We start from the raw sequence: 24,068 nt of genomic DNA, 5'->3' as shown, positions 1-24,068 counted from the left end.
GGCGAAGTCAACTCGAGTAGTATTTTAAGGCTTCAATTTTGACGAGATCAATGTACGAACCAGGACGTGAAGGTTTCATGCCTACATTCGGCCCATCGTTTTTAAATTTCTTCGGTTTTGAGAAACAGATGCGATTAAAATGGAGAAAAGAGAAAGAGAAAAGTATGATACAAGAAGGAGAAGGAAGCAAGTTAGTCTTATCGCAATAGCGCTGGTAAAAGTTTATTACGGAGTACTCCTATAAGAGAAGGATGTATCTAATAGTTTCAAACCACATATATAAAAATTTCCGTTAGAAACGTATTATTCTAGTTTTCAAAACTAACGGGAATGAGGTAGGTTATATCCTGTAAGTTCCAAGCTTTTTCATAGCCTAGTTTATCCCCGAACAGAGGGTTCTTCTGCATCTCTGACCTCCTGGAACTGATAAAAAAAAGTTATTATTATTTATTTATTTCTTTATTTGGTATTTATTATTTATTGTTGTTTACTCGATAACTTTTCTAGACGTCTTGAGGATAATATCTAGATAAAACTCGCTCCTGTCCTCCTATTAGAACACCACATAAAGTGACATGACTTCGAACTACATCGTTCTTCAACTTATTCGGTAATTTGGACAACTCAGACCACTCTTCTTTGGGTGTTTCCTTATAACTGAGTAATTTTTTTGCGCCTCTGTGACCTGAAGAACATCTAAGACAGCGACAAAATTCCATTAAGAGATGTCGGATTCTTTTTCAGTTACGTTCAATTTTCTCCATTGTGGGTATCGTGACAATAGTCCAGTTACAATTACCTCAAACTTTCTTTCTGACAAAATAATTGCTTTTTTTGCCTCCATCGAGGAAACTACAAAGCAATCTTCGATATGGTTGCGGCGAAGGTTCTGGAAAAGTCAGACAGGAGAAAACCAAAAAAAAACCAAAAACCTTAATCAAATAAACTAGACTAATAGTCTTGATTTTGACTCATTTAAATATACAAAGATGGTCTGGGGTAATCGAGCACCATCCAACAATGCGTTGATCTGATTGCGGAGAGAAAAGAAGCTCGCTTTAGTCCCAGCTTTGATCCTCAGTATACTATATTTCTAATATTTTATACTAAGCATTTATTGTTAAATTATATTATTATTGTTATTTTTTAAAATATTTTTTCTTGTTGACAGTTACTATTGATTGATAACCGTTACTAGCCGATTCTAAACAAATTATTTCTCACTGTTAAAAACAGGTACTTGGCCCGACTGTTGGTTTCGATTGATTGCGTGGAATATATAGGTGAATCGATTCAAAAAACTTTCATCGATCACAGTTCGTTGGTGCACTCGAGGAACTTTGAGGTAAGAGGTTCCCTCTGCAGAGAGCTTCTGTGTTTCTCGTATCATTTATAAATGAATCCAATATTTCCTAAAAACATTCTCTTTAGAAAATGCAACTTTACAATGTGTACTGCTCGTTTTTCGCTTGTAATCTCATTAATCCTCTTTTTGCGAGTGATGAGATTTCTTTTCTTGTCTCCATGGGTGAACAAGGAAGCACTGGTGCAGAACTTTCACGAAATCGAAGTTCTGTATTAGGGGTAAGATTAATAGGTAGAGAAATCTCTTTTTTGCTGTTTTTTTTTACATAAAACAATTTAGGTAATGCCCGATCACGATGATAAGAAGTATTTTTCGATGCCTTGGGGGAATCATAAACCGATGGCGGATGTTCCTGGTCTTTGGGAGCAAGTGGACGGTCGAATCGAGAGAAGTAACGCGATTAAAAAGGTACGGTATCGGCAAAAGACGTGTTCTAAAAAACAAAAAATAGATAATGATCATATTATATTATACTGTATCCGGTTATTTCAAACATTGTGAATGTGATGTTTATTTTTTTTTTTCAAATCCAGAAAAACTAATAGTACCAACTACCATTACGTGACGTCTTGTTAGTAAATAAAAAGATAAATAAAGAAATTAATTTTTCTATTTAGGTTGCAATTATGCTGGATAAATTGTTAACGATGGCAAAACGACTTGGCGATGGAAAATCCGATCAAGTCGCCTCACTCGCTATGGAAGCACTCGAGCACATGCAATGTATGCTTAGTCGACTGCAGGATCAGACCGTGTATGGATTTATGATTCGTTTTCGTCGGGAATATCTAAACGCACCGTTCCCAGATTTTTTTTCGGGTTTATTCTTTCTACATATGAGATCTTTCCTAACCGATGCGCAGATGAATCCAATTTTGTGTTGCTTGTGTCGAAGCAGCGCTTTTTTTCTTTTATAAAATGAAATAAAACTTGATTGGGAGTCCCTATACAGCAGTCCTGTAGTGGTTTCTGCGTTTCATTGTTTTTGCGCAAAGGAGGCTACGTTCACGAATATTTTCGCTGGCATATTAAGCGAATTGGCAGAAATTACTGCCATTTATTTTATTTTTTTTTTCAAATTTTATTTCTATTTTTGGAGTGTCGTGACGGAATTGATAGTATGTAGGAGTCAGGACAACAGAATAATCAGGAAAAATCTTGATCGAATCGATTCCGTTTCATTTAAAGATCAAATTCAATATTGAACGAATTGGACAACTCCTGGCAAAGAACTCGTCAGATAAGAATAGAAAAGGTAAGCGATGATACGGTGATTATACATACGTTTCTCTATCAATGTGGAGCCAATTACTGTAAGCTTGGATTGCGAAAAAAAAACCCTGGGGGAAAATAAAAATCTTTGACTTATTGTTACACTTAACTTTTGTCATCAAGGATCTAGGTATCCGGCAGAATTGAAATATCGCTTGTTTTCACGTGCAAAACTTCTCCACGGACACCATAATGTTGTTGTGCCTCATGGAAATTTCTAGAAATGAAGAAAAAATCCCATTTTGATGAAAGTATTTAGTGCATAAATTAGCAACACTCTCCCATTTATTCAGATTCTAAAAGAAATTGATGGTTTCAAGTTTGATGAGACTCATTTATTTGATGAAATGGGTGAGAAAGTGATACGATTTCTGGAACGAATGAAGGATTATGTATTGAGAATAGCTGAAGACTGTCAGGTAGGATTATTTAGTTAGTTCAATGGTGAAAGTTATGAATTATAGGGATCTGGGATTAGGATTAGGTATAGTCGATTTGATGAGTTCCCAGTGATATAGACAGCTAGAAATAAGCTTTGCTAATGAAGTATGGAACAAACTTTTTAAAAATTAAAAAGAAAAATGAAGAATGGTCCGTGGAAGTAAAATGGAACTACGGAATAGTGTGTAAATTAGTTCAAGATCGCCGCGCGTCCAAGGAGCGCGAGTTCTTCTTCTGTTTAGTGCCTTGAGTTGTGGTGAGTCTCCCGGGGAAGAGCATGCAGCCCTACGAATGGTGTCCGGAATTCGAATCCTGGCGTTGACTCGCTGAGATGGTTTCTGGACAAAAGAGTCGAATTTTGCTACAGTAACGACTAACAAAATATCGGACCCCTAGTGCTCACCAAGCCTTTCATTCCCCGAGGTCGATAAATTGGCACCAGACTTGTCTGTGAGGATAAAAGCACTGAATTGACCCATCGGCCAGCCCCGGAAATCGTTGTATAAGACAGTAACAAACAAAATATCACCTAGAAAATATTTTCTCTGCCCTGTGACGCCTTGCTGTATAGAACGCTGCCCGCCCGTGAACTTGCCTAAAGGCAGAGGAGAACAGAGCTATGACGTTGGGTCACGAGCTGTCGTCTCAAGACTTTCGTGTAGGGTTGAGGCTTACAACGGTACCCGAACCAGTATTCAGGCATCATTCAGGTGTCCTGACCAACAATGGAAGATCTCACGTAAATAGTTGTTGAAGAGATAATTTCTATGTCACTTCGATACGTATCTTACGTAGTAGTGACTCCATCGCTTCCGACAGAAGTGTCCAACGGTAAAAACTCTCTAACGGAAGGTTACCTGAAGGCAAAGACTCTTTGACAGGAAATTAGAGGATCTATCCACAAATTTATGAGATTAAGCTGTGTCCGGAACTTGAACTTTATAAATCCTTTATTTGTTTAAATAAAATTGAATAATCGTCCTGATCAAATTATATTAGTGGTCGGCGAGTGGGTCGCAGCGTATGTGCTGCTGTATTGCAATGTGCTGGTCGATGCGATCAGGTGGTTAGAAATCAGCGCCTCTGCAAACTGGTAGCTTAGTGGCGACGAGTCGCGTGACTATAAACGCACTAGGGAGAACTTTACGCATATAAAACGTTTTTACAGATATCAACACCTTATATCATCATCAAAATGTTGGCAAAAGGCAAAGTCGTAGGATACAGCAAAGTTGCAGCACAAGAGGTTGTCATGAAAGCATTAAAAATCTATTTAAAAATAAATCACGTAATTCTAGGTGTATTTTTCGGAAAACGATGCCTTATGTGGAGAATGGTGCGGACAAATACGATCAATTCCTATGAAATGGGCAAATATTGTTGATCGTAAGAGCAGACAAGAAGATGTGAGTTGCTCGGCTATAGTCGCCACCAAATATGTCCAACTCTGTGAGCACGCGACGCATCCGCAACGCAGGAACTCCCTCTGCTCGACAAACATATCTTTTTCCTTTCACTCTACCAAAATTGCACTCATCTGTTTAAGCATATTTTGGTTCTCGGTAGACAATAACGGCGGTAGATTTTAGTTTCCCGCAGTGATTCACGTGAAAATGTGGTTTGGACGTCGTGGATCGGAGTGGTCATGGAAAGAAGCGATTCGCCCGGCTGAAGTGAAAGCATATTTTGAGATCTTTAGTTACCAGGTGATTTCTTGAATATGAAAGCTCAATAGAGAGGGAATCCATAGTTTTTTTTTACAGAAGAAAGGGAAATTGAAGTCGGCTTGGAAGGAAACAACACAGTATACAAACGAAAAAGGCACTGAAGACCTAACGGAATACACATCCACAAATCCGTTCGGATGGAATTACATGGTGAGTATACAGTTTGTACGAAATATTTATTCAGACGCTTTTTCTTAGAAAAACACTTACAAATCTGCGCAGGAGAAATAAGGGCCAGACTCGGATTCAAGTCCTCAGAAATTTCTTGCATTCCCATGAAAAAAGGGAAGATTTGACTCGGAAAGCCGATTCACATATTTTCAAAGACTTTGTAGCGTTAGAGATGCCACAGATATGTGACAGCTACGGGGAAATTCCTTGGGAACTGATCCGAAAGAGCATGAACATCAGGACATCTCCATGCTCATTTTTTTCTTTTGTTTTCTACTCAAACTTCATCGGACCAGTCGGATCTTGCATTTAGCTTTTTAGCTTAGACATTCTTCTCCCAGACACTCGACAACATTCTTCTCCCAAAAAGATTCTGACTAGAAAGAAATCCCTTGGTTAGGGTATCCAACAATGCAATCTGTTGGACGCAGCGTTTATTTGTCAGGATACCTCGAGCTGGAGCGGAGGTAGTTTAGCAGTTAGAGGTTCAGCTTCCTGCACGATCGATCGGAGGTTCGAGTCCGCCCTAGTGCTCACCAAGCCTTTCATCCCTCCGAGGTCGATAAATTGGTACCAGACTTATCTGGGAGGATAAAAACACTGACTTGACACATCGGCTAGCCACCGCAAGTCATTGTATAGGCCAGTTACGCATATCTCAAACGATTCTGAAGTGAACGTGGTGGCGGGTCCCAAGCAGATCGATTAACGCCAGAAACTTTAACCTTTATTCTTTCCCTCAGGCTGGAGTTATTTCCTAAAAAAAAGGAACTTTTCTATTGTTTAGGGGAACTGGGTGGTAAGAAATACACACGATATGTGGGTTTGTTCGAGTGATGGACGAGAAACTTGTGACGATAAGGTGTTTGAGGTGCAAGAATGGCGAGTTAATAAGTGAGTTCTATAAGTATGTGAATAAGTATATTCTTCTATAAGTATATTCTTATTTCTTATCTTAATATGTATTATAGAATTCTATAAGTATATTCTTCTTCTTAGATTTAGAAAAGTGTCTTTAGATGGGAGCCATCGAAATTCACCGATTACTTTGGTGGTGAAATTGAAAAGAAAACCATGCATAATCCTGGAGAAGGTAAGGAATTAATGTTCTGCCCTGCAGCCATTTACACTCGGGTAAAAACGATTTGAAGCCTGGTTCGATTGCACAGGCGCGTGTGATCAAGGTGGGACTCTCATTGTTTGCAATTGGATTGCAAAGTAAGGGCGCCATCGCACCACTTCTTACGAAGCCGCTTACGCAATTGCACCAGATTTCAGTGTCTTTAACTGTACCGTATAGTCTCTGCGAAGGGTATCCGCCTGGCGACGGTGCGACTGCTGCAAAACCCTTCCCAAGGGTATGTTATGCAAATTGGGCGATTATTTGACCACAAAAATAAGTGGTAAGGGCCCGTTGCTTAAATAGAGCACTTGATCACTTGGCAGTTATTTTTCTGGCTCAATAATCGCTTAATTTGCAAAATACGCTCTTGGGGGAAGGCTGCTTTTGGGTCATTGGCCTACTTACCTTTTGTCGTACCGTGCACTACCTCGCTGACTTCTTACCTCAACCAAATGATCAACTGCTCTACTTGAGCAACGACCCTTAACAAGTAATTACCTGGTTCAATAATCGCTCAATCGATAGATCAACTAACTCCTAATTCTAACAATATGGTGGTTGTTATCTTACACATCAATAGAAGATTATACTCCGTCATTTCTCAAATAAATTTACCGATGGAAAACGAACTCTCAAACGAGTACATGGAAACAAGGATGTTGCGACGATTAGGCATTTTGCGTTTTAAAGACAACGTACCACGAAATCGACATAATGTGGAAACCTGTTGGAAATTATGGAATTCGAGGTGCAGATTATTACTATGAGTGTAGTCCCGCTGAATTCTCTCAAATCGTTCCAAAATACGGCGTGGGAACCACTTTAGTTCCTACGAGGTACGTTAGAACGCACCGCCCCTGTATTACACGCGACGCATTCACGAGCAGTAGAGGATCAATCAGGTGTCTTCGCTACCCCATTCAAGTAAAACTAATGAGTAAGCTGGTGAATGAACGTAGACACTGTGCAGCAGGCGTGGGGCGTTCTAACGTACCTCGTAGGAAATAATGCGTTTCCCATGCTTTTTTTTCAGGATGATTGGGGTAATTCAGCGGGTCCTCGTCCGTTTTTCGTCATCTATAATCTGAGCTCTATATTACCCACAAAGACCCGAACATCGTCACTTTTGTGATATGCTGCCCCTTAAGGGACGTTACTCCTATGGAGCGGTTAACCACTTGGCTGCCTCCTTGCGGTTAGGGATCAACGGCAAAATATAGGGGACAGAAGCGGATAAATAAGGGTGTAACCCAGAGTTGCCTTGGATTTTGCTGGAAAGTAAGCATACCTTGTTTAAGATGTCCCGCTCCAACTATCACTGCTCTCCAATCTGCCGCAGTGGGGGCCCGCTGACTTATTTGAACCATAGATCTCAGTAATATTTTCCTGAAGGTTGGAGATACGAAGGAAAATGGGTTCCGGATACACATCAAAACTATGGCGACAAAAATGGATGGGTCTATGCAATTTCTGATGTTTTCTGGGGTGAAACTGGTACAGTCGATAAGGAATGGAGGTGGGTTAAAGGCATCACCCCACGAATCTGAGGTGACACGGATTTCAGGTGGAGTATAAGTATACGGGATCGTAGATTAAGGAGAGGGGGCAGTTCCGTTCATTTCTTCCTAATTGCCGTAAAAAACGGCCCGGACGATACGGCTTCGAGCGTTCCGGCGCGCTATTTTCTACAACGAGTTCGATTGGAGCGCGCCAGCCGTGTGCACGCGCCGCATCTTCCGGGCCGTTTTTTACGGCAATTAGGAAGAAATGGAGGGAATCACCACCCTCTCCATGATCTGCGATCCCGTATACGAATACTCCACCTGAAATCCGTACCACCTCAGATTCGTGGGTGACGCCTTTAAGCAAAGCTATTGAGAAAGAGGGTTGAATCCCTCAGATGACACTCGTGCCTCATTTCAGACCAGATCATAAATTTCGAAGACGTTGTATTAAGAGGACACGTAAGGCGATCAATTTTGAGAATCAAAATTTTGGGAATTACGAGGAATCATTGGGTGATACGAAATGGGAGGTACTTAGCTGTTGAAAGATGTTGCCTTCGATGTAGTTCAAAAAATCCTCAAAAAAATTCCAGTACTCCAATGGTGAGAATAAACCTTATCATTACCAAGAGTTCAGCGGAGACTGTATCCGGCGGAGAAGATTCGTAATGGAAGTGCAACGACAAACGTAAGCATCAAATTTTCCTAACAACAACAACAACAACAACAAAACGTATTTGGATGCAAAGACAGTTCAAAAGAGATGAGTGTGGTACCTATGTCTTGGAAAACAACAAAAGTCATTAAGAACTAAAGTCTATTGACAAGAACAAGTCTCTGTCTCTTTGATGTGGTCCTGCAGCGAAGCTTAAGCAGCCTGCATGTAACTTCTGGAATTGATTTTGAGTCTCCCGAATGAGTTTTATGGATTCGTGAAGGACGTAGCGTCTCTAACAGCACCGTTATTGAAAAACTGTTTTTATTTTTTTTACTAAACTATTTTTTAATTATTTTTTATTCTTTTTGAATGTGTATTTTCTATTGTATTGTAATCACAGCATAAAGTCTAACATAGGGAGCGCTTGAGACACGGAAAAATTACGACAAAAAATGAAATAAAAAACAAAAGATAAAGATAAATAAACAAATAAATAAAAAGAAAATAAAATAATACAAGAAATGAATGTTTTGGCATGACAGTGTTACCGTAGTGAAGAGACAACAACGAGAACTAAGCACATACACAGTCGCCATCAAATCTATGCAGCCGGGCTGCCGCGACGCATCCGCACGCCTCTTCTCTGCTAGGCACACTGGCCTTCTCCTTTCTAAACTGAACCAATCAAAGATGCATCGCACTCATCAGCTTACGTACGTACCCTACTAACTACTCAGAGATATTTCAGGGATATACCAAAAGAGCAACAACACGAAATGTATTTCGTTCCACGTCTTTACGAAGTTCATGAAGTTACAACAACTTGGCAACTGCGTTGTTACTTTTTATGGGCTAAGGTAAATGAATTAGTGGAGGAAAGGTGCTTTTCTAAGTACCGTAACCATCTACAATTTAGGATCTGCTACCTGTGGCCAAAAATACCGCCCGGGCATTTGTTCGTGTGACTTTTCTCACCAGGGCATTGCAAAGTTTAGTTGTGGAAAACTCTCAGAATCCTGTATGGAATGAAACACTCATATTTGAGAAGGTAAAGACTAGCTGTGAATAGTGAATAAATAGAAACATAAGTGAAAAATTGAAAGATAAAAGTGATAATATAATTTAATATAAAATATGAAATGGAAAATAAATAGAAATGCTCGACTTGTTATCTGCCACAAAAAAAGACAGCGCCAATTTCCTCTGAGAATAAATTGTCTCCCGGTTTTAGTGAAGTTTGTAATATTTTTTTTGTAGAAGATTTTCTGACTCAGACAAAGTGTATTCCACTTTTTATCTTCAAATATGCTCAAGTAAATAAACAAATAATAATATATCTTCAAATAAACAAAAAAAAGAAGTAGAAAACTGCCTCAAACCGTTTCTGCTACCAATTTAGGTGCTTATTCCTGGCGGTAAAAGACAAATCAGTTGGAATCCGCCGACGGTATGGGTGGAGGCACGTGGAGAGTGCAAAGATCACAGCGAAGTATAATAATAATATATATAGCGAAGTATAATAATAATATAATAGTATAATAATAATATATATAACGAAGTATAATAATAATATAATAAGTATAATTCCACTAAAAACCTCTCCCATAACGAGGACGTTTAGATTTTCCTTGGACGTTTCGAGGTGGCACCGGCAGTAATCTGTGCAACTACGGATTCACGTGCGAAACCGAATTGGCATGCGTTAACATTTCAAAATTCAAAGACCAGGTACGTAGATTTTCGGGGAAAAAATTATTTCTCATCATCCTCTTTTTTTAGAGGAGCGGTACTTGCATGTTTTGAACTATTTTATGCGGATAAATTCAACAAGGACGAGTTGCCGTTGATGCCGGCGAAAAAAAGTGTCGAGTACGAGTTTTAGCCTCTTTTTTTTATCTTTTTGTATGATATTCTATGCCATCAGTGCTATTTTCCGTGAGGGGAAAAAACTGAGGAGTTTTTCTGGAAGTGGAGGCTGCTTCTAAATGTCAATTGAGCTCAAAAAAAGAGCTGTTCATCATAAAATCCTAATCTCATCTGTACAAAACGACATTGAACTGAAGCGTAGAAAAAAAAACTGGATTTGGGAAAGTTTCAGCAATAAAACAAAGCAAAACAACAATAAAATAAAATAAAATAAAACAATTGCGGGAAGAGAGAGGGAGTAAATAAATCATTCAGCATATACATCATATCCATATAAATCAAATATCAATAAATAATCAATAAATAATAAAAACATACAAATCATAAATGTAAATTAAATAAGTTATAAAAATATACGATCCAATATTATATATCTTAAAGCTTACTGTATGCGTTAGTAGAATTATATCAATGAGGTTCCTTAGAAACACTTTCGGTAAGGTGCAAAGGGAAATATGTAGAGTACCGGGAGCTCTAGGACTAGTTTCCAACCCGTGCGACCCACTATCGATTCCCAATCCTATGGATTATTCCCTTGATCACCATCGAAGATTATTGTCTACGGCGATCAGAATTGTGGGGTATAGTTTCTGTTTATGCAAAAACCAATTGTGACCCAATTGTGATCTATTAGAAGGGGATTGGTCAAGTTATAACGTTACATCTTGTGATTTCTCTTCTTTTTTTAAAGATAGGAAGAAACAGAGATCAAAGAGATTAAGAAAATGATTTCTAAGTGATCAAATTGAGCAAATAAGGTTTTCTTTCAAAAATAATGATTAGAATAGAAGGAAAGAAAGAAGGAAGAAGTAGAAACGATAGAAAGAATACATATATCGATAAAAATCCGAACTGCGGTCACTCCATCCCAGTCACTGTGATTTGTCGCGCTTAAATTCATTACCCCACGAATCTGAGGTGGTACGGATTTCAGGTGGAGTATTCGTATATTGGGATGGTAGATCATGAAGAAGGGGTGATTCCGTCCATTTCTTCCTAATTGCCGTAAAAAACGGTCTGGAAGATGTGGCGGTGCACGAGGCTGGCGCGCTCCAATCAAACTCGTCGTAGAAGATAGCGCGCTGGGAAGCTCGAAGCCGTATCTTCCGGGCCGTTTTTATGGCAGTTAGGAAGAAATGGTCGGAGTAACCCCCCTCTGCATAAATTCCACCTGAAATCCGTACTACGTCAGATTCGTGGGGTGATGCCTTTAAAATGTCACGTCTCGGTCGTCGTGCAGCAATCAGGGGGAAAACAATTTTGGCGGAACTGTTATTGAGAGCTGTTATTGAGCGATAAAACAGTAAGAAAATGATAAAAATGTTGACAGGATTAGCACGGGCAGGAAAATGGCTTCCAATGTAAGCTAAACACTAAAAAAATCCTTTTTTTTTGCTGGAAAAACTGTTCTGAGATCTGTTTGTTGTAGAAATTTTTCCTTTCAGCAATCGCTACGAAGTACCAGGGGAATTGAGACCAAAATTTGAGGATTTCGCCGTTCAAGTTCTTTGCTGGGGAGTACGTAATTTGAAGAAATACCATGTAAGTTTTCTTTCTTTATCCTTTTATTGCAAAGAAAATTTTAAAAATAACGAAAAATACCGTATCCGACATTAATCTTTCCGCGTGGGATCCGCGAACACGTTCAACTTTAATCCAGAATCGTTAAGGGTTCATGAGCTCTTGTGCAGCCTATACAATTACTCATGGGGACTAGCTGATGTGCTGGGTGGGGGCATAATGAGCTCCCCTTTTTGAAGCGCTATAAAAAGTAAAAAAAAAGATCTATTTAAAAAAAATTGAATGTATTTGATTTACTATTTATTTCTGAATAGTAGATGAAGTACCATTTTATTTATTGAGTTTTAAAAATAGTTGTGATTAGGTCAGATGTTTTTTGAGGAAGATGATGTTACGATAACTGTGAATAGTGATCGGGTGCGAAGTTTTATGTCCAATTGTTCAAAGAAAATATATTTTTTTTTCTACTCAGACTCTTTTAATTAGTTGACTTTTTTCAAATATATTCTTTGCTGCTCAGAAATATTGTAGGGATCCAGAAATCACTTCATTTTTAGTTCCTCTCCATTCGACGTCCATTTTTGGAACTGATCATTGGTGACACGGAAACTCAAACGGATCCTATCGATAATGTGGCGAAAGATCCAAACTTTGATACACCGCTGATAACGTTCCCAAAGGTGAAAAAAATCATCTTAAATTAATACAATTGAGGTCGTAGTAAGTTCACAGCAAATTTAGTCTAAAAACAAACTTTTATTATATTTAGTTATTCATTTTTATTTTATATTTAATGAATTTTGTCGAAGCGACGCAAAGCAACATTTTCCAAAACAATTTTTGAATCTTTTTTTTTTGGTTTTTTTTTAAATTTATTTTTATACTTCTTCTTTCGTTATTTTTCCCTCAGAAACACTTTTTTATTGTTTCGAAGGGAACAGAATAACATTAAAATTCCAGAAAATAAATACGAATATGAAAATCAGAAATATGTCTCTATTGTTAAAATTTTTTGTAATTGACCCGAGATGTTTTTACCAGCACTAGACTGTAGTAGTTTTTCCAGAAGTTCTACCTCGGTGGAAGTAAGCGAACGTAGTAAAAATGAAATAAATAAAAGGAACAAAAATATGAAATAAATAAATAAAATAATAAAACAAAAAAATAATAATAAAATAATAAATAATAATAATAATATAATAAAATAATAATAAAACAAAATAAAAACAAAATAATAAAATTTTCTCAAAAAATCGATAAGTGAAACTGAAAGTGAATTTAAGCGACTTGGAATAAATAATTACAAACATCGACTAAACATAATTAATAATTGAATGATTGAAGTAAAAATAATTCAGCTACTTGAATTTGTTTTTAAATAAACCAACAAACTCAACAACAACTAACATAAGAATCTTTGAATTAATCACAGAAATTTTTGAAGGATTTTTCAACTCCGTCGGGTCTCCGTTAGATGGGATTTCTGCTAATTTAGGTTGATTTGTGGCGATTTATTATTATTATTTTATCATTTATTATGATTATTTTCTAACATAAATTTCTTTTATTTTAAAGGGTTTATCGAGTTTAAAGAGTATTTATGCTTCAAGGTTTTCTTTGCATATAGAGACTGTCGGATCTTCTATACAGAAATTTTCCTGATTTTCCTGGATTTTTTTCCCTGAAAACGACAAGTTTAGGTCTCTCTTCCGTCGGATCTTCAGTTCTGTCCACCACTGGTAATCAATTTGTATGACTGTAGAGCTTTCAAGCAGCGACCACTCGTCGGCGTTTGTCATATTACAAATTTTGCGAAATATACTAGAATCCCGAAGAAAAAGGTATCCATGACGTTTTTTCTAGAATGTACTGTTCATCTTTTAAAAAATTATTGTTAAAATTATCTTTAAAACTATTATAACTAACATTATTAATCATAAAATCAATTTTTTTTAAAAAGGAGTGTTTAATTTTTAACTACACTTTTTTTTACTAAGAAAGAGGAAGCAGAAAAGTCCGATTGGGCAGAGTACGATAAATTTATGGAGGCAGAAGATGATGCGTTGGCCGCCACACCTCTGATACCATCACTCCGTAAGGAAGGGATGCCGAATCTTGATTGGTGGAGCAAATATTATGCATCGGACGGTCATCCAGAAAGAGCACCTGGATTTGAAGAGTTCATATTTTATATAACCCTAATTTTTCCCCTTTTTCTCGGATTAAAATATAAATTCTATGTTGGATTAAGGTCTGGAATTGAATACCTAACAATCTTCAATGATTCCCTGGAAAATGTTAACAACTACAACGAATTCGAGGATTTCCTGGACACTTTCACTTTTGTGAAAAGCTCAAGGGTATTTTGAGTACTATACTGACGAAATCACTTTAATACCTTACATTTCTCTGGAATATATAGCATAAATAATTATATAAATGAATTTTATGAATATAAAAACTTTGGATGATCTGGATTCTTAAGGGAAGTTTCGACGATCCTGAAGAAAAGGAAAAAACCGGTGAACTTAAAGGAAAAGTCTTTATAACACGATTAACGGGTAAAGATAGTGACGACGGTAAGGCGTAGGGTTTGGGAAAAATATGCTGAAAAATTTGTAAAATCATATAATTGTATAGTATCTAAGAATTTTTTTTTTAGTAATCGTGGAGCCACCAGGAGTAGAATTTCTTGGAACGGTTAAATGTCTCCTACGAGTTTACATAATTGAAGCGAAAGGCTTGGTTTCTTTACGGAAAAATGGCTTGTGTGATCCGTATATCGTCGTAAAATGTGGAAAACAGAAGGTTTCGTTCTTTTTTCTTCTCAAGACTCTTTATTTTAATGAATTCCTTCAAAATACAAAGCTAACCATAACGTTGTAGGTTAATCTTAAGAAGAATTATCGTCCAGATACGGTGGAACCGATATTTGGAGAGCTTGTTGAAATGGAAATAACTATTCCATTAGAAAAAGATCTAATTGTTTCGATTATGGATAGAAGAAAGCTACTATCAGGTTATTGGTTTTATTATTACATTTATATTTCACTTCTTTTATTTAATTTTTATTATATGCTTGTACTTTTTTTAAAGTACTGTACTTTATGTGGTTGAGAGAGGCAAGACATAGCGCCTCCGTCAGTAATTTAAAGGGAAAGGTCCGTGGATATTTTCAATATTGGAATATTCGCCTATAGTATGTAGGAATGTTATGTTAGGATATGTTCTGTGCAAGTATCACAGCGTTAATCCTGAGTATTTCATGCAAATCCAGAAATCACCCGAACGAGCTGCCCCAGAATGATCAGTTTATCCAACGATGCAACTCTTTACACCACGTAAAACACGCGAATGATGAAATTAAGCAAGAAAACAAGTGTTTAATCCTGATTTGGATGGTTGGGAAACTGATCTGGATCTGAACCTGAAATCTGGAAAAAAAATCAGTCTGGAAGATCTGATGATCAATTTAGTGTTCGTGAACAATCCATTTTTTAGATTTGCGGATGGGGTTTCGTATTTTTATTTTTATTTTTATTCTTCCTATTCATTAGCGGAAAGGACACAAAACGAAGATACTTGAAAATTTTCGCTAACGTTCCCTTTACAGGAGTTTTTATTTCCTTCCTTTATTTTTTTAACTGTGTAGCCTCAGTCTGAAATTTGCAAGAAAAAAAAGGAAAAAAAGAAATGGAGTCTGCAGGAGATAATATTCATTCATATTTTACGCCAAATTTGCCTAAATTACCATCTATGTCATCCTTCAATCTTCCTTCTCTTCCTCCTCATCTTCACTTTCCTCACTTCATCCTTTAAGAACGTATATGAATGCAACTTGTACTTAGTATGTGAAAAAAGTACGGGTGTAGCGCAATCGGTAACAGCTTCCACTGTGACGGCACGATCGATTGGAGGCTCGAATCCGCCCTAGTGCACACCAAGCCCTGCATCCCTCCGAGGTCGATAAATTGGTACCAGACCTGTCTGGGAGGATAAAAACACTTACTTGAGCCGTCGGCTAGCCCCCGCAAGTCATTGTACGGGCCAATTTTCACGTTCGTGAATCTCAAACGATTCTGAATTGAAGTGAGCGTGGTGGCCGGTCCCAAGCGGATTGATCAACGCAAGACACTTTATCTTTAGCCAGTTATGTAGGAAAAATGGGAAAAAAGTGTGTGGGATCCGGAAAAGTCTTTTTTTTGTGTCGGAATGATTATCAAATACTGCGAAACTACTTTTTTTCTTACTTTTTAGATGATGAAGTCGGCAAAACACGTATAGACCTTGAAAATCGGCTCCTAACAAAATGGAGAGCTACCGTTGGTCTAGCCAAACAGTTCACAATCCAAGGAGAGCTGCAGTGGAGAGATCAACAGACCCCGATGTGGATTTTAAGAGGGTACATGGTGATCTCATTGCTGCTCTCAGAATATATAGCAGTTAGTGTTGAAAAAATTGTTATTTAGATTTTGTAAAAAAATGCTAGTGCCTGCTCCAACAATCCTATCGAAGGATAAAGATGTTGGCATTAAAATTTTCGATATTGAAATATGGTACTCGCAAGTGAAGAAAATTATGGATGAGTGGGTTTTCCTTTCTCCTAATTTATTGATCCAATTCATCATTTGCAATCTAAACCATTCAAAAACTTGCTAAAGAGCTTGTCATCACTTTTTTCAATAGTGTGTCTACGAGTTTTTTTTTAAAGATTGAACCATTAATCATTATTTGTTTGATGTTTCAACTTTTTAAAGGTTAAGTTTTAAATGAAGGTTCTAACTAGGAAAAAAATAAAAAATAAAAAACAAATAAAATAAAAAAGTAAAAGAAAAAAAAACTATTAAAAAGCGTAAACAGAAGTGCGGTGAGGTTTTAAGATATGAGTACGTTTGAATTAGTGTGTCACTGCTTTTTTTTCATTTTATAATATTGTTCTTGAAAAAGTGACGTTGAAAGAAGTCCTGAAAATTTCCGTAGTTTACGTAACCGCAAATATCTCTGCAAACCAGTAAGATTTAAGGTTTTTCCCTCTCACGTCACTTTTTTGGTCTACTATTGATCGTATGTACCGAATCGATAAATTCACTTTTATAATCTTTTGTGTTATTTTATTTGTCAAGCGCTTTTGAAATATCACTAGAAAAATAAGAATAAATATTAGGATTAAAAAGAAATATTCTAAAAAACAAAAAACGATTTCCTTTCGAAATTTCAAAGTTTTTTCAAAATTTTTCGACTTTTTCTTCAGGTAATTGTTAGGTTTAGGAATAAGTCGGGAGTGTAACATTTCTGAAGTACTCTTTATTTATTTTTGGATTTTTACCTAAAAAACGCACATGACTAATTTTTCCACCCAATAATTACAATAAACTAAATTAAAACTAAAAATAATTAACTAAATAACTGAAATGAACTGAAATACACAATTATATGCTACTACATATATACGACTGAAAACAGCAGTACTATGGAAAATTATGAGGATTTTTTGGAAAAAAAACAGGATAACAAAAGAAAGGGAATTTTAAGTAGGAGTCATGCATTATTTGATGTAAAGGTATAATATTTGGTCGGATTAATTAAGTTATTGCCCAAAATAGTTTAAAAAGATATTCTTCTTCCAAAAATGCTATTTTTTCCGTATTTTCCAGGGAAGACAAGGCGTTTTCTCAACGTAAACCAGCAGGGAAAGATGCGCCCGATGTCGATGAGGCCGGTTCGTCCGAACGTAAAGACAAAGGGGTTAGTTTTTTCTCGGATCCTCTCATTTATCATTTTTCTGGATCACTAATCTCACGGGGAAATGCTAGCGGAGCCTGGATAGCATGGATTGAAATGATAGAGAATGGAAAAAATCAAAATTTTCTCTAGGATAATGATGGTCCGGATGTGAAATCATATAAATGGGATCGTGCAGATGAGATGAAAGCAAAAAAAGCCTCAATTGCTCAACATGGAGAGAGAATCAAGGAAAAAGTACTATTCTGTAGTTTCAGCAGTCAACTGGAAGGAAATGAGAGGGAAAAAAAACAAAATTTATTGATTTATTTCAAGGAGCTCACGTCTGAACAGCGACTGGAACTGAGAGCCTTTGAGAGATCAAAAATTGTAGGTCGACCATTGCAGCAAGTAGCACTCTATATTCTTTTAAAGGTGGATTTTTTTTTGTTTTTTTTTTTCATAGTCCTGAAAATCAGGATCGAACCGTTCTAACCGAATAGTCACTTTGAATACGCTTCCTAGAAATAAAAAAATAATGTAAAATAAAAAATAAAAGAAAAATTGTAATAGGACAATGATCTCCAATAATCTGCCCCCTTCAAAGACGGAAAGGCAAGTGCTAGCCGACAGAGATGATAAAGATGATTTATTTGAACATCGAGGTTGGGATTTATGGATCAGTAGCCGAGTTACCGTAAGCTAAGTAACGTTGTCCGCTGAAACCAGCTTAAAGTGAATATTTTAGCAGAATAACCTTCGTTTGGTTAATCTATGCTTTTCCGTAAAGGTCCGGAAGCGCTCGATATGCAGTATCCCATGCATGTTCTAGTTTCGGATGCTAACATAAGGATCAATCGAATAGAAGCCTAAGTTAATTGATTGATTGCAATCAACCGATAAATCCCTTCAAACTCATCGATCCATTTCCGAATCACTTAAAGGCATCGTCCCGCGAATCTGGCATGGTATGGATTTTTGTTGGAGTGTACCTTTATCGGGTCGTAGATTATGAATACAGCGGCCATCTCTCCCTGGATTACTGTAAACGCGACGGCTCCGAAACGCTGTTTCTTACGACGTCTTCTATTGCAACGCGCTACCTTGCGCTCCGCCTCCGTCAGCAATTCCTCGAATCAAACGAATTGCCTATCGGGGCGTCTGAATTTTTTGGATTTTCGACGAATCACAAGTGGGGGCGGGGCGCAAGAGTGGCGCGTTGCTATAGAGGACGTGATAAGGAACCGCGTTCTGGAGCCGATTGTTTACCCTTGTATACATAATCTACGGCACGATATAGGTATACTCCAACGAAAATCCATACCACACCAGATTCGTGTGATGCCTCTAAAAGTATGGCTGCTGGCTGGATTAGTGCGATCGAGTATTCCTATCCAGATGGTAACTCAGAACGGCTAACCTCTGCGTTCACATTATCTGTTATCCCGAGAACTTGAAAAAAATTACTGTAATCCTGAAAATCGACTCGAAAATCGATTGAAATATCTCATACATAGATGAACCTTGTTCCTGATCACGTGGAAACTCGTACCTTATTCACTGAAATGGCCGGTAATACTCCATGCGGTGAACTTCGTATGTTTGTGGATCTTTTCCCGGTAAGACGTTTTTCTGAAAAAAAATTCAAGCTATACTGTAAGCCCTGTGTTTATCTATTTAGTTGTCCTACGGCGGAGTTCCACCGCCGATTAACATTGTTCGACGAGAACCAGAAAAATATCAACTTCGTGTAGCTTTATTCAATGTTTCTGGTGCTATACCCGTAAAAAGAAGCTTTGGAGTACCGGTAAGTAGTAAAAAAAGTGAAAAAAGTAAAAATAAAGTCGATAGAAAATAGTAATACAACGAATCACTTGTTATTCAAAAAATAACACTTTAGACATCGGACCTATATGTGAAAGTGTTCACAAATGGATCACAAAAACCACAAAAATCCGACGTTCATTTTCGGTAGTTTTTTTTTAGAGAAGTTTTCTTAAAAAAATTTATATGGCATCACATTTATATACAATTTATTTCAAGTCTTTACGGTACAGATCTCTTGACGGCTGCGGGGAATTCAACTGGCGTTTCGTGATCGATATCGCTTTTAACCCTTGGGAGAAGAAAATAATTAATTATCAAAAGAGAAGAATTTTTAGGTGAATTGGATTTTTATTTGTTCCAGATTTTGATTTTCAGCTTATGTTTTGATTGCGTTTACGTAGTTGCCCTGCCATCTAAACAGTAAATATTTTTTTCTCGATAATTTTTTTTTGTTGAAAATGATTCCTTCCCTCAAAATAATATTTTTTCTGAGGATTATTATCTCCAAAGCAATTCGTAGAATTATTATCTCCAAAGCAATTCGTTGTCGTGAACGAGCTGTATTTAGATATTAAATAAAGTTAGTGAAAGTTTCGAAGATATTTGTTTCAAAGCAACCAGGTCCAGAAGTTATCCACAATCGAATGTAGATCAAAAACTTCCTGACCCAATCAAAACCGCACTTTCGCGCCTTTTGCGATCTCAGCAAAATCTTCACTGCCACGTCCGCACTCTTCTCGTTCCTCTGTCTTTTGAAATCCATCTTAATCTGCCTTACATCAGCGTTTCTAAATCTTCTTAGGAGCGTTTTCTTGTTTTCGTTTTTTCTTCTTGATTTTCCCTTCTTTTAAACTTTTTTTATCCATTTCATCTGTGTTTCAAAGCTGAAATTTCAAATTTTTCTAATTTGTTTCAAAAATCTGTGTCATTCTGGATGATTCTTGGATTAGCTGACCGTAAATAAAGTTAGTCAAAGTTAGTTTAACTAACTTTATTTACGGTCAGCTAATCAGCACGATCGATCGGAGCTTCGAATCCGCCCCAGTGCTCACCAAGCCTCTCTCCCTCCGCGGTCAATAAATTGGTACCAGACTTGTCTGGGAGGATAAAAACACAGACTTGACCCATACGCTAGCTCTCGCAAGTCATTGTTGAGGCCAGTGTTACACGTTCGTGCACCTCAAACGATTCTGAATTGAAGTGAACGTGGTGGCGGGTCCCAAGCGGATTGATTAACACCAGAAACTTTATCCTTTTATTCTTTAATATATTTTTCTTTCTGTGCATTCACTGAGAGAGGGCAGATGGTGCGCAGTCGGTGAGAGGTTCCTCTGTGACTGTACGATCGACCGGGGGTTCGAGTCCGCCCTGATGCCAATCAAACCTTTCACCCTGGGATCGATAAATTGGTGCCAGACTTGTCTGGGAGGCGAAAAACACTAACTTGACCCATCCGCTAGCTCCCGAAAGTCATTGTAGAGGCCAGTTACATGTTCCTGAACCTCAAACGATTCTGAATTGAAGTGAACGTGGGGGCGCGGGTCCCAAGCGGATTGATTGGCGCTGAATACTTTATCTTTCATCTTTCTTTGCTCACTCAGAAAACTCACTACATTTACAAGCGGCGGTACTTGTTTAGGCCTAGGGACCTGCGCTCGACTTGGGTCCGCCGACCTCTGTAGGAGCGGTCCCATCTCACACTGTTTGTAGCCATTCTACTGTTACGAATCGTATTACCACTACCACCATTACTATCATTACATTGTATTATTATATATATATTAATATATTTTGAAATTTTTATGCCATTATATGTTATTATTATTATTATTATTATTATTATTATTATTATTATTGTTATTATTATTATGTATCATTATCTTTGTACTACTATATTGTATATACTATTATATATTATATTACCATATTTCTAATATTATATTATATTTTATTATCCAACTGCATTTATTTCTATATTATAGAAAAGCAAGTGAAGAATTGGTTGAGCCGCTCGTCATGATTCAACTTTGGGACAAAAATAAATTCAGTAAGGATGTAATGTTGGGCGAAATGGTCTTGGATATGACACATTTCAAAGGTCGGTCATGTATTTCGATAGGATTTCGTAAGAATTTGAATGGGTCCCATTGCAGAAGGTATCGCTGATCCGGAAGATATAGGAATTTTGAGATTAAGAAAATCGCGTAGATCATGTAAACTTTGTAGTCGTCGGTGTTGTTGTATTCGGTACGTCTCGTGCTGTAAATTTTTCCAGAAAATACAAAAGTTTTATTTCTGTAACATTATTTAGAATGTGCATTCTTTGTAAGGATACAAAATGTTGCTGTAAAATGCAAAAAACCAGAAAATTACCATTCCCAAAGCCTCCTGTTTGTGAATTTATTATTATATGTTTTTTTTCTCCCGATCTTATATTTAATATAATATCTACTTATGCTCATATAGTTTTCAGAAGTATAAAATTCCTAAAGAAGAGGTGGATACGGTAAATTTGTTCGATTCGCATAGTCTTAGAGGATGGTGGCCCGTCCTAAGCCAAAGACGTCCCATGGATGATGGGAAGAGTGTGAGTGGAGCACTTCAAACATTTCAATTTTTTAATCATTTAAAAAATATTTACACTTAGAACAAACGAACGAACTTTTTAATCGCGATTAATATATGTATTTAATAAAAAAATAAAATTGGAGTAAAAATTATTATTGAACTTGAAGGCATCACCCCAGGAATCTGAGGTGGTACGGATTTCAAGTGGAGTATTTGTATACAGGATCGTAGATTATGGAGAGGGGGGTGATTCCGTCCATTTCTTCTTAACTGCCGTAAAAAAGGGCCCGGAAGTTACGGCTTCGAGCGCTACCGTGCGCTATTTTCTATAACGAGTTCGATTGGAGCGCGCCAGTCTTGTGCACTCGCCGTATCTTGCAGGCCGTTTTTCTTACGGCAATTGGGAAGAAATGGACGGAAACACCCTCCTCTCCGTAATCCACGATCCCGTGTACGAATACTCCACCTGAAATCCGTACCACCTCAGATTCGTGGGGTGATGCCTTAAAAAAAACATTTCAGCATTTCTCTGTGCTCCTTTATTAATTACGATAAATGATTTTTTAAGGATCATGCAGCGAAGAAAAAGAAGGATGACGATTACGATGCTGAACAACTTTATATTATGGGTTTACTTGAAATGGAAATGTCGCTTGTCACAGCAGCTGAAGCGGCCTCGGATCCAGTCGGGAAGAAGAGAAAGGAACCGAATCATGTAAGGAGTTGTTTCCTTTTTTCTTGTTCCCATGGCTTGGCAAAAAGGAAAAGGTACAAGACAAAAAAGGACAAAAATTAATTTGGAAAAGGACAAAAATTGATTTTGCTTCTTCATTTATTTGTTTTTTTTACTATTATGTTTTCGTTTTCAATTGACTGGCACTTTGCAGAATAGATTTATTATATTTATTTATTAAATAAATTTATTTTTTAATTTTTTTACTTGATTTTATTATATTTTCTGTAGAGATGTTTGTGGGAGATTTGTGATCCTGCAGTTTTTGATGTATCCCATCACTTTATGTCCTTTGTTTCCTGTCTTAAAATCTATTAAGTGAATTAAAAAATAAACTAAAAATTACTAAATATAAATTCTTTTGCATGAAGCGTATAAAAATTCATAGCTTACAAAGAATATCTAGTTTTATGGCTTTAGATTTCTGTCATTAATTTTCTTTTTCTAGAATCTGAATTTGGCAGAATAGGCTTGTTATTTTTATTTATTGAATAAATTTATTTTTTGTTTTTTTTTCAACTTGATTAAAATTTCTGTAGAGATGTTTGTGGAGATTTGTGATTCTGCAATTTGCAATATCTTCCGTCGATTTTCTTTCTTAAAATTTGTTTGGTTAATAAAAAATTATTCAGTATAAATCCTTAAGCATTAAAGCGTATAAAAATTCATAGCATGAAAATTTACAAAAAAATACTTTAAAAAATTGAAACAATTAAATTAAGATAAGAACTTAAAATTTACTGGTTTTACAACTTTGAATTTCTTTTATTATTATTTTTCTGTAGAATCCATACTTGCCGAAGCCACTGCGATCAAATTGGAATATGTTTTGGATCACATCAAGGTGAGTCCAACATATTTTCCTTGATCAAAATTTCGAAGTCGTTACAAATCAAATCAAGAAAACTTTTCCTGTTTTTCATCGGATTTTTGTGCTTTTCACGGTTTCCTTGGGATTTGTTTATTCATTCACTTTTTATTTTTATTTATTGAACAAAATTTAGGCTTCGTCCCTGTTTGTGTTGGTTGTGGAATAAATTCGGATTACAGATTTTATGCTGGATTTTAATTATTATAGTACTTTTCGCCACAGGTTATGCAATCATTGTGAATTGGCCCGTAATTGTGGCTACATTGATTAAATAATGAGATTGAATTTGTTTTCTATTTAAATTATATTTTAAGATCTTAGTTTATTTTAAAATTCATTGAATCTTCTCAAATAACTTCGATAATTTATAATAATTATCCTCCTAGTTGATTCTTTGGGTGTCTTTTCTTTTCTTTTCTTTTTCTTACCGTTTTTTCTGTACATAGAATGTTGTTCTCCTAATGTTGCAGTATTTTGGTTGTTGCTTGTTGATTTAGTTGCCTTACTGCTTTTTTTCTTACTGTTATTTATTACTGGATAAAGAGATTTGTCGAGGAAGTGTAGTGATTTATTTGTGTTTTTTTCCTTGAAACGGAGAGGGGAGGACACCGATTTTTTCCAGAGAAGAAAAAAAAACA

The 24,068-nt window shown here is 36.7% G+C and overlaps 1 protein-coding gene across 2 annotated transcripts in view; it reads left to right on the top strand.

Annotated features, from left to right (window-relative positions):
* The window catches only part of RB195_007764 (uncharacterized protein), a gene marked incomplete at both ends in the record, with an annotated part of 43,352 nt that extends 19,647 nt beyond the window's left edge, over nt 1-23,705 (top strand). For both annotated transcript variants that reach the window (XM_064181575.1, XM_064181574.1), the window contains 45 exons: nt 30-190; nt 1,237-1,345; nt 1,432-1,584; nt 1,646-1,774; nt 1,984-2,120; nt 2,555-2,621; nt 2,932-3,057; nt 4,248-4,325; nt 4,378-4,485; nt 4,669-4,785; nt 4,843-4,956; nt 5,765-5,871; nt 5,997-6,070; nt 7,493-7,616; nt 8,024-8,135; nt 8,199-8,293; nt 9,012-9,120; nt 9,180-9,311; nt 9,663-9,752; nt 9,885-9,991; nt 10,043-10,132; nt 11,635-11,731; nt 12,268-12,390; nt 13,411-13,551; nt 13,708-13,889; nt 13,962-14,070; nt 14,196-14,289; nt 14,373-14,518; nt 14,597-14,729; nt 15,968-16,112; nt 16,180-16,296; nt 17,365-17,455; nt 17,585-17,689; nt 17,768-17,866; nt 18,949-19,050; nt 19,113-19,238; nt 19,332-19,402; nt 19,489-19,593; nt 21,241-21,356; nt 21,412-21,505; nt 21,570-21,648; nt 21,732-21,845; nt 22,395-22,541; nt 23,345-23,403; nt 23,564-23,705. In XM_064181575.1, the coding sequence (XP_064038354.1) occupies nt 30-190; nt 1,237-1,345; nt 1,432-1,584; nt 1,646-1,774; nt 1,984-2,120; nt 2,555-2,621; nt 2,932-3,057; nt 4,248-4,325; nt 4,378-4,485; nt 4,669-4,785; nt 4,843-4,956; nt 5,765-5,871; nt 5,997-6,070; nt 7,493-7,616; nt 8,024-8,135; nt 8,199-8,293; nt 9,012-9,120; nt 9,180-9,311; nt 9,663-9,752; nt 9,885-9,991; nt 10,043-10,132; nt 11,635-11,731; nt 12,268-12,390; nt 13,411-13,551; nt 13,708-13,889; nt 13,962-14,070; nt 14,196-14,289; nt 14,373-14,518; nt 14,597-14,729; nt 15,968-16,112; nt 16,180-16,296; nt 17,365-17,455; nt 17,585-17,689; nt 17,768-17,866; nt 18,949-19,050; nt 19,113-19,238; nt 19,332-19,402; nt 19,489-19,593; nt 21,241-21,356; nt 21,412-21,505; nt 21,570-21,648; nt 21,732-21,845; nt 22,395-22,541; nt 23,345-23,403; nt 23,564-23,705 (5,076 nt within the window). The remainder of the gene's footprint in view (nt 1-29; nt 191-1,236; nt 1,346-1,431; nt 1,585-1,645; nt 1,775-1,983; nt 2,121-2,554; nt 2,622-2,931; nt 3,058-4,247; nt 4,326-4,377; nt 4,486-4,668; nt 4,786-4,842; nt 4,957-5,764; nt 5,872-5,996; nt 6,071-7,492; nt 7,617-8,023; nt 8,136-8,198; nt 8,294-9,011; nt 9,121-9,179; nt 9,312-9,662; nt 9,753-9,884; nt 9,992-10,042; nt 10,133-11,634; nt 11,732-12,267; nt 12,391-13,410; nt 13,552-13,707; nt 13,890-13,961; nt 14,071-14,195; nt 14,290-14,372; nt 14,519-14,596; nt 14,730-15,967; nt 16,113-16,179; nt 16,297-17,364; nt 17,456-17,584; nt 17,690-17,767; nt 17,867-18,948; nt 19,051-19,112; nt 19,239-19,331; nt 19,403-19,488; nt 19,594-21,240; nt 21,357-21,411; nt 21,506-21,569; nt 21,649-21,731; nt 21,846-22,394; nt 22,542-23,344; nt 23,404-23,563) is intronic.
* Nucleotides 23,706-24,068: the final 363 nt, after the last annotated feature.

This window comes from Necator americanus, chromosome I (genome assembly GCF_031761385.1).
Source record: "Necator americanus strain Aroian chromosome I, whole genome shotgun sequence".
NCBI classification, from domain to species: domain Eukaryota; kingdom Metazoa; phylum Nematoda; class Chromadorea; order Rhabditida; family Ancylostomatidae; genus Necator; species Necator americanus.
Note: the sequence above shows the minus strand (reverse complement) of the source record. Positions and strands in the feature narration are given on the sequence as shown.